Genomic DNA, 17,796 nt, shown 5'->3' on the forward strand with positions numbered 1-17,796 from the left:
ATGGTTGATCTGAGTGTAACCTCAACCCCACATTCCTGCCTATCCCCGATAACCTTTCACCCCCTTGTTAATCAAGAATCTATCTAGCTCTGCCTTAAAAATATTCCTGCCTACCCCCGATAACCTTTCACCCTTTCTAATCAAGAATCTATCTAGCTCTGCATTAAAAATATTCAAAGACAATGCTTCCACTGCCTTTTGAGGAAGAGAGTTCCAAAGACACTCAACCCTCAGAGAAAAAATTTCTCCTCATCTCTGTCTTAAATGAGTGACCCCTTATTTTTAAACAGTGACCCCTAGTTCTAGATACCCCAACAAGAGGAAACATCCTCTCCACATCCACCCTGTCAAGACCCTCAGGATCTTAAAGGTTTCAATTAAGTTGCTTTTTACTCTTCTAACTTCGTGGATACAAACCTAACCTGTCCAGCCTTTCCTCATAAGACAACCTGCCAATTCCTGGTATTAGTTCAGTAACCCTTCTCTGAACTGCTTCTTTCTTTAAATTAGGAGAGCAATACTGTGCACAATACTCCAGATGTGGTGTCACCATTGCCCTGTACAACTGAAGCATAACCTCCCTACTTTTGTAATAAATTCCCCTCACAATAAATGATTACATTCTATTAACTTTCCTAATTCCCTGCTGTACCTGCATACTAACCTTTTGTGATTCATGAACTAGGACACCCAGATCCCTCTGAATTGCAGAGCTCTGCAATCTCTCACCATTTAGATAAGAAGCTTTTTTATTCTTCTTGCCAAAATGAACGATTTCACATTTGCGCACATTATACTCCATTTGCCAGATTTTTGCCCCCTCACTTAACCTGTTTATGCCACTTTATAGTCTCCTGATGTCCTCTTCACAATTTACTTTCCTACCTATCTTTGTGTCATCAGCAAATTTAACATCCATTTGTTCGGTCCCTTCATCCAAGTCATTGATATAAATTGAAAAAAGTTGAGGCCCCAGCACTGATCCCTGTAGCACACCATTCATCACATTCTACCAATCAGAAAAAAGACTAATTTATGCCAATTCCCTGCTTCCTGTTAGCTACCCTGCTTCCTGTTAGCTAGCCAATCTTCTATCCATGCCAATATGTCACCCCCTACACCATGAGCTTTTATTTTCTGCAACACCGTTGATGTGGCACCTGATCAAATGCCTTCTGGAAATCTGAGTACAGTACATCTACTGGTTCCCCTTTATCCACAACACATGTGACTCCAAAGAACTCCAATAAATTGGTTAAACATGATTTCCCTTTTACAAAACCATGTTGACTCTACCTGATTGCCTTGAATTTTTCTAAGTGCCCTGCTATAACATCTTTAATAATAGCTTCTAACATTTTCCCTATGACAGATGTTAGGCTAACTGGCCTGTAGTTTCCTGCTTTCTGTCTCCCTCCCTTTTTGAATAAAGGAGTCACATTTGCTATTTTCCAATCGAATGAAACCTTCCCCGAATCTAGGGAATTTTGGAAAATTTAGAAAAATGCATCAACTATCTCACCAGCCACTTCTTTCAAGACCTTAGAGTGAAATCCATCTGGACAGGGGATTGTCAGCCAGCAACCCCAACAATTTTCTCAACACCACTTCCCGGTGATTGTAATTTTCTTGAGTTCCTCCCTCCCTTCCATTTCCTGATTTACAGCTATTTCCAGCATGTTTCTTGTGTCCTCGATAGTGAAGATTGAAGCAAAATATCTGTTTAGTTCATCCGCCATCTCCCTACTTTCCATTATCAATTCCCCAGATGCACTCTCTATGGGACCAATGGTCACTTTGTTAACTCTTTTCTTATTTAAATATCTACAGAAACTCTTACTATCTGTCTTTATGTTACTAGCTAGCTTTCTCTCATAGGGCAGAATTTTCTGCCTGGCAGGCGGGCGGGCCCAACCCAATCTCCGGCGGGCGGGGATCTGATCCCTGTCGGAGAAGCGGGCCCTGCCGCCATTTTAAGTGGGCGGGCCAATTAAGGCCCGCCCAGCGTGATGTCCGGCGGGAAGCGCAGTGCGCTTCCTATGCGGGCAAGGGGAGGGATTCCCCAAATGCGAGAGTGCATTCTTTCACACATGCGCACGAAAGAGCGCACATCTCCCTGAGGCTAAGTGCTGCCTCAGGGAGATCACTGACAGCTGTATAAACATTAAAAATAGAAAATCCTTAACATGTCCCCCTCATGTGACAATGTCACGTGAGATGGGACAGGTTAATAAATTTCATTAAAACTTTATTCAACTTTTTAAATCCCTACATGAAACCTCATCCCGCCGGTGGATGAGGTTTCATGTTTTTTCTAGTTGCCGCCGGGGTTCCTGGCCTGCTCACCAACCTTAAGGTTGGACAGGCAGGTCCTTCAATTGTTTTAATGATCCTGTCAATGGCCTCAATTGGCCATTGACGGGTCGGCGGGCCCGCAGCTGATTTTCCGTGCTCCCGCCTTCCTGAAGATTTAAACGGGGCGGGATGACATCGGGGGTTCTGCCCGACATCGTCCCACGTCATTTTGCTGTCAGCAAGCGGGCCCCACCCCCTGCTCGCCAACGGCAAAATTCAGCCCATACTCTTTTTCTCCCCCTCCTTATTAATCTTTTTGTAATTCCTTGCTGTTCTTTATATTCTTTCCAGTCTTCTGATCTGCCACCTGTCTTCGCACAATTATATGCTTTTTCTTAAAGTTTAATACTGTCGTTAACTTTTCTCGTTAACCATGGATGGTGGATCCTCCCCTTGAAATTTTCCTTTCTCATTGGAATGTATATATTCTGTGTATTCTGAAATATCCCTTTAAATGTCTGCCACTGAACTTTTATTGACCTATCCCTTAACCTCATTTGCCAGTTCATTTTAGCTAGCTCTGCTTTCATGCCCTCATAATTGTCCTTATTTATAAGTTTAAAATACTAATCTTGGACACACTCATTTCTCCCTCAAAATGAATGTAAAATTCAATCATATCATGATCGCTGCTACCTGGGGGTGCCTTCACTAGGAGGTTATCAATTAATCCTATCTCGTTGCTCAATACCAGGTCTGGTATAGCCTGCTCACTGGTTGGCTCCAGAACATGCTTTTCTAAGAAGCTATCCCAAAAACATTCTATGAACTCCTCATCAATGCGACCTTTGCCCATCAGGTTTTTCCAATCTATATGCAGATTAAAATCTTGCATGATTATTGCTGTACTTTTCTGGCAAGATCCCATTATCACTTCTTTTATGATCTGTCCTACTATGCAGTTACAATTAGGGGGCCTGTACACCTCTCCCACAAGTGATTTCTTGCCTTTATCATTTCTCACCTCAACCCAAACCGCTTCTTCATCCTGGTTTCCCGAATTTAGGTCATCCCTCTCTAATATGCTCAATAATTAACAAAGCCACCCTTCCACCTTTTCCTAACTTCCTGTCCTTCCTAAATGTCACGTACCTTCAATATTCAGGTCCCAATCTATGTCATCATGTAGTCATCTGTCTGTATTGGCTATCAGATCGTATTATTTATTTCTATTTGTGCTATCAGTTCATCTGTTTTGTTTCAAATGCTACATGTGTTTAGATAAAGAGTCTTTAGTTTTGTCCTTTTTATTATTTTTATAGCATCTAGCCTTATCTGCTAATTTACCCTTAGATTTGTACTACATCTCTTCCTGTCACAGTCTGTTTATCATTTCCCATATTAATATCCGTCTCTCTTGTCTTGTCTCTACTCTGGTTTACTACAGCTTCCCAAATTTGTTCCCTTGGCCCTATTTACTTTAAAACCCTCTCTACTTCCCTATTTAGGCCGCTTGCAAAAACACCAGCCCCAGCACGGTTCAGGTATAGACTTTCCCAACAGTACAGATCCCACTTTCCCCAATACTTGTGCCAGTGCCCCACAAACTGGAACCCACTTCCCCCACACCAGTCTTTGAGCTTTGCATTCATTTAATTATTTAAGAGGATAATCTAAGAGCAAAATTAACACTTAAAACTCGTCTCTCACCAAACTCCAAGTCTTCACTCAGTCAGTTGCACTCTTTTTATGTTGTATGTTGCTATAGCAACTCTGACTCCTTGGGAGGGGGAGGGCAGTTGGTTCAGTTGGCTAAATGGCTGGTTGAATCAGATTGGTGCCAACAAAGCGGTGTTCAATTCCAGTTTGGGCTGGGGTGGATTCGGGACCTGCCTCTTTGCCTTACCCATGGTGGAGGTGAGTCATGTGGATCAGACCTCTCTTCAGGCAGAGAACTCAAGAAGAAGAAGATTTGTACTTGTCCTTTTCACATCAGTTCTAAATCATTTACAATTGAGTTTGACCAGGATAATCATGTACGCTTTCAAAGAGAACACGTTTACAATTTCCCTGCAAATAGTGAAGTGAGCCTTCATTCCTCACCTACCAGGTGATAGTAGGATCAGACTCAGCTGTGACATCACTCTTCCTATGGTCAAATACTCTAGGCTCCTGTGAAGATAATCACAGAGGAAAGTTCACAAAAGGCTGCTGTCACCTGTCAAACTATCCTGATGAAAGTTGGTGCCTTCAGTTGAATGAATAAATGGTATTGTGTTGTGCTTTTCTGCTGACAATTTCACTTAAATAATGAATGTTGATGATACAACCTGGGACCTGCCTTGGAAGAAGTAATTACTCTTGTGATTGTGAAAGAGCAGAATTAATGTGCATTGTTTGAATCGACGCAATCGCTGAAGCATACTTGGTTAATGAATGCCTCCATTTGGTATTAGTTCAAATTCTTCATAATATACTAATGGTTGGCTTTATTTGATGCTGGTTCAGCACTCTTGCACTCAATAGCTCCAAGTCTGCAGCTCATGGCAGCACCTTTCAAACCTGTGACCTCCACCACAGAGGGACAAGGGCAGTAGGTGCATGGGAACACCACTAGTGTAAAGATCCCCTCCCGACAAGGACATATGTCACTTCTTTGTCGCTGGATCAAAATCTTGCAACTTCATTGACCTCATCACATGCAACAGTTCAAGGAGGTGACCCATCACCACTTTCCTAAGGAAGTTTAAGAATGGACAATAAAAGCCGGCCTTATCAGTGATGCTCCCATTCCAAGAGTGAATTAAAAATAAATCAACATTTCAACAAAATTTTAAACGCGATCATCCCAGAATGTTTCTCTTACACCTACAGCAAAACACTTTGCCGAGAGTGAGTGCTTTCACCTGATAATTCGGCCAAGATTGAGAATTTATTATTTGGGAGTAGACTAGATGGAAATGTCACCTCAAGTGGGAATTTGTACCTGAGTTTCTCCGTCTGTGGGGCACTGCCGAAATGGACTGGATCACAAAAACCAACCGTAACAATGAGTTTGAAGAAAATGAAATAAAAAGAGAAAGTGCTGGAGAAACTCAGCAGGTCTGGCAGCATCTGTAGAGAGAGAGAAACAGAGTTAATGTTTTGAGCCCACTACGACTCTTCTGCGGAACTGAATGCTCCAAAGAAGAATCATATTGGACTCGAAGCGTTAACTCTGTTTCTCTCTACACAGATGCTGCCAGTTGCTGAGCTTCTCCAGCGCTTTCTCCTTTAATTTCATATCTCCAGCATTTGCAACATTTTGCTTTTATTTCAAGAAAATGAATGCTTTTTAATGACTTTGAAAAGCGATCGATTCAGGAAAGGCTGTTTGGATATCAGAAAATTCGTCGCAGGATGGGGTTGAAATGTGCAAGGTTCTTCCGTTAGGATCCTGGAGGCAGAATACTTATAACCATTTAACAAACAGTTTGGGCGTTGTGATGAGGAAGTTGTAGGGATGTTTTCTATGGGTCAGTTATAGCTTGAATGGCCTTGTGTACTGCAGTTTCATATTTGACTGTGGAGAATATTTGCTCATTCATTTCAATTGTTTTCAATTAGTCAGGTCTCTTAATAATCATGGGGGTTGGTGGTGGCAGTGGTATAGTGGTAATGTCAGTGGACTAGTAATCCCGAGGACCAGACTAATACTCTGGGGAAATGGATTCAAATACCACTGAGACAGCTGGTGGAATTTAAATTCAATTAATAAATATGGAATATAAAGCTAGTCTCAGTAATGGTGACCATGACAGCTACCATCAATTGTCCTAAAAACCCATCTCGTTCACTAATGTCCTTTAGGGGAGAAAATCTGCCATCCTTACCCGCTCTGGCCTACATGTGACTCCAGACCCACAGCAATGTGGTTGACTCTTAACTGCCCTCTGAAATGGCCTAGCAAACCACTCAGTTCAAGGGCAATTAGGGATGGGCAACAAATACTGGCCTTGCCCAGCAACGCCCCGCTCAGATGAAGGAATAAAGGAAAAAAGGCCGCAGTATGCCTCAGCACAAAAGGACTCGATTTATATTGCTGATTCTGCAATCTGTTCAACTGCCTTTTCTCCTGTTTTCCATTTGTGGTTGGGATCCAATGCACTGGCTTTTTAAGTTTCAACCTGTAGATGGTGCTACAAGCTGTATATCTGAAATGCAGACTGCTAACACTGTAACCTATATAAAGCAGGCCTCTTAATTATCACTACTGAACTTAACCCTCTGCAATAACAATTGCAGGATTATTCCTGTGAATTGAGACTGGCAATGTTTCATGCTACCAGTTATGGTAAGTCTATAAGTCTTCTGTAGTAAGCAATTATATTACCCTTACCAGTCAAGATCAAAGCTTCCTCCATGAAGTATATCCAAGCAGAGCCAACAAAGCGCCTCAAAAGCTGCTCATCTTCAGCCAACAAGCACCATTATCTGAGCAAATCATTCCCATTCTAGTCACAGAGCAGTCAGATTCATAGCATATAACATTAATCTGCCTTGTTCTAGCTGCTGATTGGAGAATCAGCTCAATTGCATAACTAAACACCTTCGTTTCAACCAGATTACTATGCATTACAATTGCAATTTGTTTCCTTCGTCTCTATTTTAGTATAGCCATCAAACCATTTAACAGTAGATAAATTTGTCTTTGGTTCCTGCTGCAAACTTTCAATTCCAGTAAAATAAATGGGAAAACATTGCAATCTAAAGATAAGAAAACAAAGGGATGAGAGCAAAGGTCAGTCTATAAAAAAAAAATAAAAATAATATAAATTCCCCAGATTTAAAATTACATTTGTTTCAAAGGGAATACAGTGTAAGGTGAGAAAAATGTTGAAATTGTGCTGTATCATATTAGTTCATCAAAGATTACAGGAGGCTATTTTCATTTTCTAACTGCAGTGTTTTTCAGTATAAACGGGGTGGTAGGCAAAGATATATTTTTTTTAAATCACCCATCTTCCACCTGAAGCCAATCTGACTCGATTTTTAAACAGGCCTCGAAATAGGCAACCAGTTTTCCCACTGGAAATGGGCAGGAACCTCACTTAAATATTGAAATCAGGGTCAAATGCTGTATAGGACCCTTATGTAATTTTGGTCTCCCATTGGGTAGAGAATGCACTCCGTTTGGCTCTGAGTGTTGAGCAGCAGAACTAATTGCCTTTAAAGAAACCCTGCTTGCAGGCCACCCAAATAAACTTTCCTAACCAGCTTTGCCAATAACTTTTGTTGGGTCAAGGGGAAGCAGGAATGGTCAGCATTACCTGGCCACTACTTCTTCATCTACCTTATCTTCCCTTCCCTTTGATCTGACAAAAATGTTTTCTCCTGTTGCTGCTCCCTCCACGACCTACTTGGGATTGCCTCCCACACTTAGACAACCCACCTCTTACTCGACTCTAGAGAGAGCTGCCAGATTTCCCTCTCCACCCTGCAGCTGGTGCCTGTTCAGTGCAAGCTGCTTGCCAATATTATTCATATGAGACCTGGCCACAAAAAATGGTTTGGGCCTCCAATGAGCTTTTATCGGCTGGGCAGTGTGATCACTTTACCCACTACCTGCTTAATTAACACTTTGGAACTTCAGTATTCTTTTAGCATATTAATGTTTTGTAAATTACATTGTTAGGTTTGTTAATGTCAATTACGTTGTTAAGTTTAAGAGAAACAGGTGATGGATATTAATTGTCTTTGAGCACGTATAAATTGGGGATAGTTGAGACATTGGTTTGTGTGGGAGGAGAGCTGTGAGACTGAACAAGTCAATAAAGAAAAGCTCTGTGCTTGGTTTCGGCTTCAACAACCAGCATCAATCCTATTAACATACATCTGGAAGGAGCTTCTGCAGCCATTCGTTTGACCAGTGGGAACTGGTGCTATTCATACCACTGAAAGATCCAGCACAACTGAGCTCCAGCCACCTTTTCTTTCTATATCATCTCAATCGCACACCTCATTGGAGACTAACACCTGGGCTACTGGATCTGCAGCACTTTAAGACATTTCTGAAAGACGCAGTATGACACTCCATAAATCTTTTGAACAAGAGGGCAATTTATTATGGTGGCAGATTCAGAAGCAGTGCCTCCAGTTTTATTAAAGGGAAAAAACATGTAGGACATAAATACCTGTTCACTAAAAGTGCTGTCAATTAAAGATAAGGTAAATATTTATAAACAATATATTTTTAAATGTCAAGAGCAAATCTGTGATTTGTTGATGCTGTGCCCAGGCATCACAGCAAATTAACATTAAGGTTTGCTATATTAAGGTTTCATATGATCTATATTTGGTCATCACCATTCTGTGCCCAAATATGGAGCAGATGACATATATAGAAAGCCAGAAACTGCATATTCCCATCCCTATACCCACAACATCATTGATGCACTCCGAGGGAAATCTGTTTTAACCCTGATTTTCATTGGGCAAAGCCACAGGAAAATCTGCTGGAGTGCTTTAACATCACTGATATTTCTGGTGCTTTTTGCTAGTGCTTCAGCAGCTGCTTTGTTACCTATTGCTGCCCCTTTGTGTGTTGTTCCTGATGAACCATCATCATAACTTAAGTCCAGTGTAATTGCAACAAAACTATGTGGATAAATTAGTCTAAAATTATAGGTCATAAACTCAGGATGGTCACTAATAAACCCAATAACGGGATTCAGGAGAAACCTCTGCTCAGAGTGGTGGAACTCATTACCAAATGGAATGGTTGAGGCAAATAATATGGATGCATTTGAGGGAAAAGTGGATTAACATATGAGGGAGAAAAGAATAGAAGGATATGTTGATCAGGTGAGACTAAGCAAATTGAGAGGTGGGTCATTGGAGCATAAACACCAGCATAGACCAGATGGACTGAATGGCCTTTTCCTCTGCTGTAAAATTCTATTTAATTCCACTAAAAAGAGCAGTCATTGTGCAGAGATATCAGGTAGATGGTAACATTTTGTTTACCCTTCCAACTCCATGAGTTTAATTTAAAGTTTTTTTTTCTTTACTCTTTCATGGGATGTGGGCGACACAGGCAAGACCAGCATTTGTTGCCCATCCCTAATTGCCCTTGAACTGAGTGGGCTTGCTCAGCCATTTCAGAGGGTACTTAAGAGTCAACCACATTGTTGTGCGGCCTGCAGCCACATGTAAACCGGACCGGGTAAGGATGGCAGATTTATTTCCCTAAAGGACATTAGTGAGCCAGATAGGTTTTTGCAACAATAGATGATAGTTTCATGGTCACCATCATTGATGTAATCATCAGTAATAATCTCACCATTACTGAGATTAGCTTTATATTCCAGATGTACTAATTGAATTTAAATTTCTCCGGCTGCCACAGTGGGATTTGAACCTATATTCCCTATTAACTTAGCAGGGGTATTAATTTGTCTAGAATAAACTAGTTCATACCTCTGTTAAAATGGTGGACAAAAGAAAGTTCATGAGACAGTTCAACATGTGTAGGCAAATACTGTGCATTGTGTAATTTCAAAGGTCTTTGATTTCTATCTGGTGTATGAGTCAACGCAAGCCTCGTGATGGGGATAAAATTGAAATTGGAGGCAGAGACAGAATTTTTTAATTAACTTATTTGTGAAATTATTTATTGATATGATAGAAGTAACAAATCAATACAACAGACACAACAAAAATCGCTGCAATATGTTTAAAGAAACATCTCAGGGAGTATTTTGGGAATGCGACCATTTTTTAGTGATGCTGAACACTGAGAAACTATTGAACATAATGGGGTCAAGTCACCCACCACTCCACACGCAGGGTGCTCAACTCATGTGATACAGAAGAGGCAGCAATCTCCAGAAATTCTGGGTATCTAAAGCTTTGTACTGACCTTACCACCCAAGGAGCCAGCTCACCTCCGGGATTGAGCAGAATCTTTGTTTGCATCCAAATCCTTAACTTCCGACTGCTCTGGACTACTTAGTGTTTGAAATAGTTTCTAAGTATAAGCATTGCACTGTGGGCTCTGTTTGTTAACATGAATGATTGATTATTTTTATTCTCTTCCATTTCTAGGTGTCTTTTTTCGAAAGGTAAGAATGCTGAAACCAAAGCAATCCATTTCTTACCACAGCTAGCTAAGTCTACCTGGATAGAGTGTATCAAATGTAAGTATGGGTTTCTTGAAGGGGGAAATTAATACCTACATTTTCAGAGGAATGAGTGACCGAACGAGCTTCAACCTGATAGATTCAACCCCCACTATCAACATCCTAGGAGTTACCATTGACCAGAAACTGAACTGGACCAACCATATAAATACTGTGGCTACAAGAGCAGGTCAGAGACTGGAAATTCTGCAGAGAGTAACTCACCTCCTGACTGTCCAAAGCCTGTTCACCATCTATAAGGCACAAGTCAGGATTGTGATGGGATACTCTCCACTTGCCTGTATGAATGCAGCTCCAACAACACTTATGAAGCTTGACATCATCCAGGACAAAGCAGCCCATTTAATTGGCACCCCATCCATCACCTTAGACATCTAATCCCTTCACCACCAATGCACAGTGGCAGCAGTGTGTAATATCTGAAATATGCACTGCAGCAACTCACCAAGGCTCCTTAGACAGCACTTTCCAAACCCACTACCGCTACCACCTAGACGACAAGGGCAACAGATGCATGGGAACACCACCACCTGCAAGTTCCCCTCCAAGCCAAACACCACCCTGACTTGGAAGTATATCGCTGTTCCTTCACTGTCGCTTGGTCAAAACCCTAGAACTCCCTCCCTAATAGCACTGTGGGTATACCTACACCACATGGACTGCAGCGGTTCAAGAAGGCACCTCACGAGCAACTTCTCAATGGCAATTATGGATGAGCAATAAATAAATGCTGGCCCAGCCAGAGATGCCCACATCCTTTCAAAGAATTAAAAAAGATCCTTGTGAATCTCCACGTTCATTTCACAAGGCAACTTGCTCCCCTTTTGGAAGGTAATAGTTAAAGTTGAAGGCATCGTGAAAATAAGATCATCAGACCATATTTTGTGTAGATTTGTCCGATCAAACTTGATGGTCATTTCATTGGTGTTACTTCCCTTCTCCCCCAAAATAATATTAATAGTCCAGTAACTGTGTCAACTTGCATCCTTTGGGAGAATTTTGCCTCTGGGAGGTTGCCAGTTCAAACCTCCTCTCATGGTTCAGACATAATCTAGGCTGACACTCCAATGTATGTGTACTAAGGGAGATCTTGTGTGCCTCAAGTACACATTAAAGATCCTTTGCTGCTAACAGCAGGAAACTCTTTCTTTTCTACCCCAAAGCTAGGAACCTCCTCAAATAATACAGCTGGATTAGTCAGACATGACCTACCTTTCACAAATCCATTTAGGTGAAACAGTCGTAAAAAATCAGCAACAACCAATTTGCTACTTTTTTTAAATGAAAGATAATACAAAATAGTTTAACATTTCCAAGTACATACCAGAGGGAAGGAATCTCATCTGCCACCTCTCAGAAAATCATGAGCACATTGCCTATGATTTTCCAGTATCTTACAGATGAGGTTCCTTGCCGCTGGCCGGTAGTCAGAATTTAGGTCAGTATTTTTGTAATCAGTGGAGCTGTTTACAAGGGCCAAATAGAGGCCGTCCGAGTAAGTAATCGTCACTTACAACTGTCTTCCACAAATGTTGAGCTGCGTCATTAGCTGTATCCTGGAGAATTTGCCAGGGTCAGCATCAGGTCAGTCAAGCAGCCAGAAGCCCTGAGTTGCCACACTTCCAGCAGCTGTGTTGCAAGGAAGGAGAATCTGGTGAAGGGACAGCAGTTTAAAATTACATTGCATTTGCAGCACAGAAACTGGCTGCTCAATCCAACTGATCCATGTCAGGGCTCAAACGCCGTGGGGAGGATTTTCTCCCCGTCAGGAGGGGCTGAGCAGGGTGCGCAGCCGATCACCGCCCGCGATGGCCTGCACGCTGTCATTTTATGTGGGTGGGCTAATTAAGGCCCACCCAGCATGACGCGCACCTGGAAGCGCTGTGTAGGCAGGGGAATAGGCTGAGTCAGGGCCTGCGCGCTTTCACGCGTGTGTGTGAAAGAGCGCAGAAGTCTCCCTGAGGCAGCTTAGTTTAATTTTTAAAAATTTAAATAAAGGAAAAAATTTTTTTTTAAGACATGTCCCCTCGTGACAGTGTCACATGAGCTGGGACATGTCTATGAATTTTATTAATCCCGTCCGTGAATAAGGTTTCATGATAAATGTGAAGGCCGCCTGGGCTCTTCGCCTGCCCGCCAACCTCAAGGTTGGACGTGCAACTCAGTTAATTACTTTAATTGCTATTTAAATGGCCTTACTAGACCTTTGACAGTTTGGCGGGCGCGCAGCCGACTCTGGTGCGCGCCCGCCAAACTGAAGATCTGAATGACACGCGGTGACATCGGAATGCACACCCAATGTTACAGTGTGTCATTTTACACATCGGTTTGCCGACCCGAAGATTCTGGCCCATGTGACCCACCCTTATCCCTTCCCACCCTGCCCTCTCTATTCCCTTCAATCCCATATACCCATCAAACTTCCCCTTAAATGCACTTTTTTTTTCGAAAAATATACTTTATTCATGAAATATCTGAAAGAACATTGCAAAACATTTCATCACAAAAAGTGCAATCAGATTCAACTTTTACACATGGAGCACGAGGTGCTTCAATGCAATCAATGAATATTACAATCATTTCAATATGGTCATTACAGACAGTGCAATGGTATTGGAGTTATCAACATACATTATGTTGCACTCTGAGGTGCTTCAATACAATTATAATACAATTAGTATTCAATGCATACATTCGTTGTGAGCCATACAGCTCAAGGGGTCTGTACCTTTCCCAGCCCCTCGGTGCACTATGGCAGAAAGGTCTTAGACAGCGACCTTTCCTCATTGGGCCTTTGCGGCAGCTGCCCCAAGCTTTAATGCGTCCCTCAGCACGTAGTCCTGGACCTTGGAATGTGCCAGTCTGCAGCTCTCGGTTGGGGACAACTCTTTGCACTGGAAGACCCACTGGAAGACCAACTAGTTTCGGGCAGACCAAAGAGCGTCTTTCACCGAGTTGATGATCCTCCAGCTGTAGTTGATGTTTGTCTCAGTGTCTGTCCCTAGGAACAGGCCGTAGAGCACAGACTCCTGTGTCACAGCACTGCTTGGGACGAAATTCAACAGAAACCACTGCATCTCTCTCCAGACCTTCTTTGCAAAGGAGGTGAACAACAGTCTCTTCCCCACCACAGCCACCTCGACGGCAATGTGTAGAGAGGGTGAGACTCCTGGCGTGTAAGAAGGATCTGACAGGGAGGGCCTTTCTCACCACCAGCCAAGCTACATCTTGGTGCTTGTTGGAAAAGGATTTACATATAATTTGCAGCCAGAGACAGTCCATTCAGCAACAGGAGATGAGACTGCACTCAAAGGTAGAGTTGCCACCTCTATATCACAGCGGCTTGAATGAGAAAAAAAACAAAAATGAATTTGAATGACGTTCAATATCCAGGTGAGAACTTTGGTGTCAACTGGAGGGAGACTGTGTACTTAAGAAAAATTAAATGGTGCTTTTCAGACCTGATTAAAGTTTTATAATGATCCTCATGTTATGCAAATCCTAAGTGTTATCAGTGGGGCTTTGGGAGGTTGTGTCATATATGAATGTAAATGTTACATCTTTCCCTCTGAAGTGGGTTTTTTCATGGTATGATCTCTAAAATGAGAGTATATGAATTTTTTCATCAAAATAGCTAGTTTTTATCACCAAATAGAAGCTACAACTTTCTCTTCAGGAAAGCTTTCGGGTTATTGTCTTTTCCAATCTAAGAAGCAAACAGCTTTACAGCACAATTCAGATTTTGTTTTATGGAAATCCCTCTCGTCAGTTGGGAATGGATTTGTCTTGTTAGAACTAAATATTCCTTACCAGGTTTGTCTCAGCTGCTTTGATAATTATGACTGACAGGCCTCTTGTCCTTGGATACGATTAATTTTATACAATGCCAATTAAACAGTAAATTGACTGAAGCTTTCACTTAGAATAAAGTCTAGTTTCGCCATTTAGGATTTAGACTGAATGAAATTAGTGAAACTTCCCTTCTGGAGAACAAAGAATTAGTGTCCTATATATGTTGTTTGCAAAGGTCCCTGGCAGTTGTTGAAAGATGATTATTTTTCCATAATTGAGGAGCTATAGAAAGTGGTTATTAAAGCACTTATTTTCGTGAGCCATCTGCTATGATTTTATACTCGTGTGCCATTGGTAAGGTTGCTAGTCCAGCCATGAATAATCATGGTGGTGTTGACTCCTTTCAGGTTGATGATCACTTCCTGCATTATATGAAATTTTTTTGCACCCATAACCACCAGTTTTAGTCCATTGTTTTCCACCGTCAATATCACTTAGTTTTATCACTTAGTGATATCACTTAGTTCACTTAGTAGTTCACTTAGTTCACTTAGATCACTTAGTAATATCACTTAGTTTTGTTTGTGATATTCTGTTGTGTAAGGGAAAAACAATCCAGTCATTTGGTCCTGTTGAGTGTTTTTCTAATTGTTTTTTCAATATTGGATTGCCTATTCCAAACTCTGAGACAGTATTCCCTTTGAACTTGATGTATCCCCCCCCCCCACCACACACACACACACACACACACACACACACACACACACACACACACACACACACACACACACACACACACACACACACACACACACACACACACCACCACCACTTCTCGGTGGTTCCAGAAAACAGTAAAGTTCAAGAAGCTTCACTGCTTGACAAAATTTTTTTCCTCCCCTGTGAGGTGAAATGTGACCAGGAAGACAGTCAGAGCAACTTTATTCATTAATGTTTGTTATTAAGCCATAGAAACTGGTAACTTGCCCTGCTGGGAAACCTGGGTATATCCTGCCAAGCTACCTACATTTTTACTGCATGGAAAATGAAGCACACAAGTACAGGAAGCATTATTTCACGGGCTGTCAAAACTTAGCTGAATTAGGCTTTAATCTTCTCTGAGTCTCATTTTGTACCAAGATCACAATTTCCCTGCTTGTGTCATTTCATTCTGATGTCCCTAGTAAGGAGCACATGAAGCACAGACAATTCACTCCAAAGAAGGTGGCAACTCTCTATCCTGGAATGCTTTTTCAAAAAGCATTTATGGGGAGACAGTGGCGTAGCGGTAATGTCACAGAATTAGTCATCCACAGGCCCAGGCTAATGCCCTTTGAACATGGGTTCAAAACCCACAATGGCAGCTGGTGAAATTTAAATTCAACTAGTATATCTGGAATGCAAAGCTAGTCTCAGTAATGGTGATCGTGAAACCCATCTGCTTCACTAATGTCCTTTAGGGAAGGAAATCTGCCATCCATACCTGGTCTGGTCTACGTGTGGTTCCTGACCTACAGCAGAAGGCATTCAGTTCCAGGGCACTTGGGTATGGGCAACAAATGCTGGCCTTGTCAGTGACGCCCACATCCCATTAAAGAAAAAAAAAACCTTAAGCTAAGCTCATGGAGTTGGAAGGGTAAGCAAAATGTTACCATCTACCTGATACCTCTGCACGATGACTGCTCTGTTCAGTAGAATTACATAGAATTTTACAGCAGAGGAACAGGCCACTCAGTTCATCTGGTCTATGCTGGTGTTTATGCTCCAGTGAGCCATCTCTCAAATCACTTAATCTCACCTGATCAACATATCCTTCTTTTCTCCCTCATGTGTTAATCCACTTTTCCATTAAATGCATCCATATTATTTGCCTCAGCCATTCCATTTGTCAGTGAGTTCCACTACTCTGAGCAAAGAGTGAATCCCGTCACTGGACTTATTCGTGACCATCCTGAATTTATGGCCTATAATTTTAGACTAATTTATGCACATATTTTTGTTGTAGTTACACAGGACTTAAGTTATGACGATGGTTCATCAGGAATGACACACAAAGGGGCAGCAATGGATAACAAAGCAGCTCCTTTATCAACTCTGCTTGTTATATCCTCAAAGAAGTCTAGCAAATTTGTCAAACATGATTTCACTTTCACAAAATCAGGTTGACTCTTTAAGCTTTTCTAAATGTCCTGCTATTTCTTTCTTAATAATGGACTCTAGCATTTTCCCAACGCGAGATGTTAGGCTGACTGGCCTATAGTTTCCTGCTTTTTGTCTCCCTCCCTTCTTGAACAGGGGTGTCACATTAGCGGTTTTCCAATCCACTGGGACCCTCCTGGAATCCAGTGAGTTCTGGAATATTTTGATCAAAGCCTCCACCATCTTTACAGCCACTTCCTTTAAAGTCCTTGGATGCAGGCCATCAGGTCCTGGCAACTTGTCTGCCTTTAGTCCCATTAATTTGTTAAATACTTTGCCCCTTGTGATAGAGACTGTTACAAGATCTTTCCTCCCATTAGCTCCTTGCTTATCTGATATCTTTGGGAAGTTTATAGTGCCCTCCACCGTGAAGACCAATGCACAATATTTGTTTAAATTATCTGCCATTTCCTTGTTCTCCACAATCAATTCTCCAGTCGGATCCTCCAAGGGTCCCATGCTCATTTTAGCCACTCTCTTTCTTTTTATATACCTGTAGAAGCTCTTGCTGTTTGTTATTATGTTTTTTGTAATTTACTTTCATAATCAATTTTTTCCCTCATTATTATCTTTTAATTTATCCACTGCTGATTCCTTAAAAAAAAATACCAATCCTTTGACCTACCACTAGTTTTTGCCGCTTTTTATGCCTTAGTTTTTGATTGGATACTCTCCTTGACCATCTTTGTTAACCACGGATGGTTATTCCTTCTCATCGAGTCCTTCTTTTTGACCAGGATAAATTTTTGCTGAGCATTACCACTGCTCAGCCACTGACCTTCCCCTTAGTCTATTTTCCCAGGCCGTTTTAGACAACTCTTTCTTCATACCTCTGTAATTGCCCTTATTTAAGTTGAGGACACTGGTCTGAGATCTGAGTTGCTCACCCTCAAACTGAATTTGAAATTCTATCATGTTGTGATCGCTACCCCCTAGAGGATCCTTAACTATGATATCTCTTATTAATCCCACCTCATTACACATTACTAGATCTAAAATAGCCTGTTCCTGAGTAGGATTTGCAACGTATTGCTCTAAGAAACAATCCCTGATGCACTCTACAAATTCATCTTCCATGTTACCTCTGCCAATCTGATTTGTCCAGTCAATATGCAGATTAAAATCACCCATGATGATTGTAGCATCCTTCTTACACACCTCCATTATTTCACAATTTATACTTTATCATACACTGAGGCAACTCTTCAGGGGCCTATAGACGACTCCCACCCGTGACTTCTCTTTGCTATTCGTTATTTTCACCTAAACTGATTCCACATCACGATCTGTTGTACCTATATCACTACTCACTACTGCACTGATACCTTCC

General features: G+C 41.6%; 1 protein-coding gene across 4 annotated transcripts in view; it reads left to right on the forward strand.

Moving 5' to 3' along the window:
- LOC121272944 (acylphosphatase-2-like) overlaps positions 1-17,796 on the forward strand; it is a 55,213-nt gene that overhangs the window by 24,530 nt on the left and 12,887 nt on the right. For all 4 annotated transcript variants that reach the window (XM_041179840.1, XM_041179841.1, XM_041179842.1 and 1 more), the window contains exon 3: positions 10,381-10,397. In XM_041179840.1, the coding sequence (XP_041035774.1) occupies positions 10,381-10,397 (17 nt within the window). The remainder of the gene's footprint in view (positions 1-10,380; positions 10,398-17,796) is intronic.

The sequence above is a fragment of the Carcharodon carcharias genome, chromosome 37 (assembly GCF_017639515.1).
Source record: "Carcharodon carcharias isolate sCarCar2 chromosome 37, sCarCar2.pri, whole genome shotgun sequence".
Taxonomy (NCBI): domain Eukaryota; kingdom Metazoa; phylum Chordata; class Chondrichthyes; order Lamniformes; family Lamnidae; genus Carcharodon; species Carcharodon carcharias.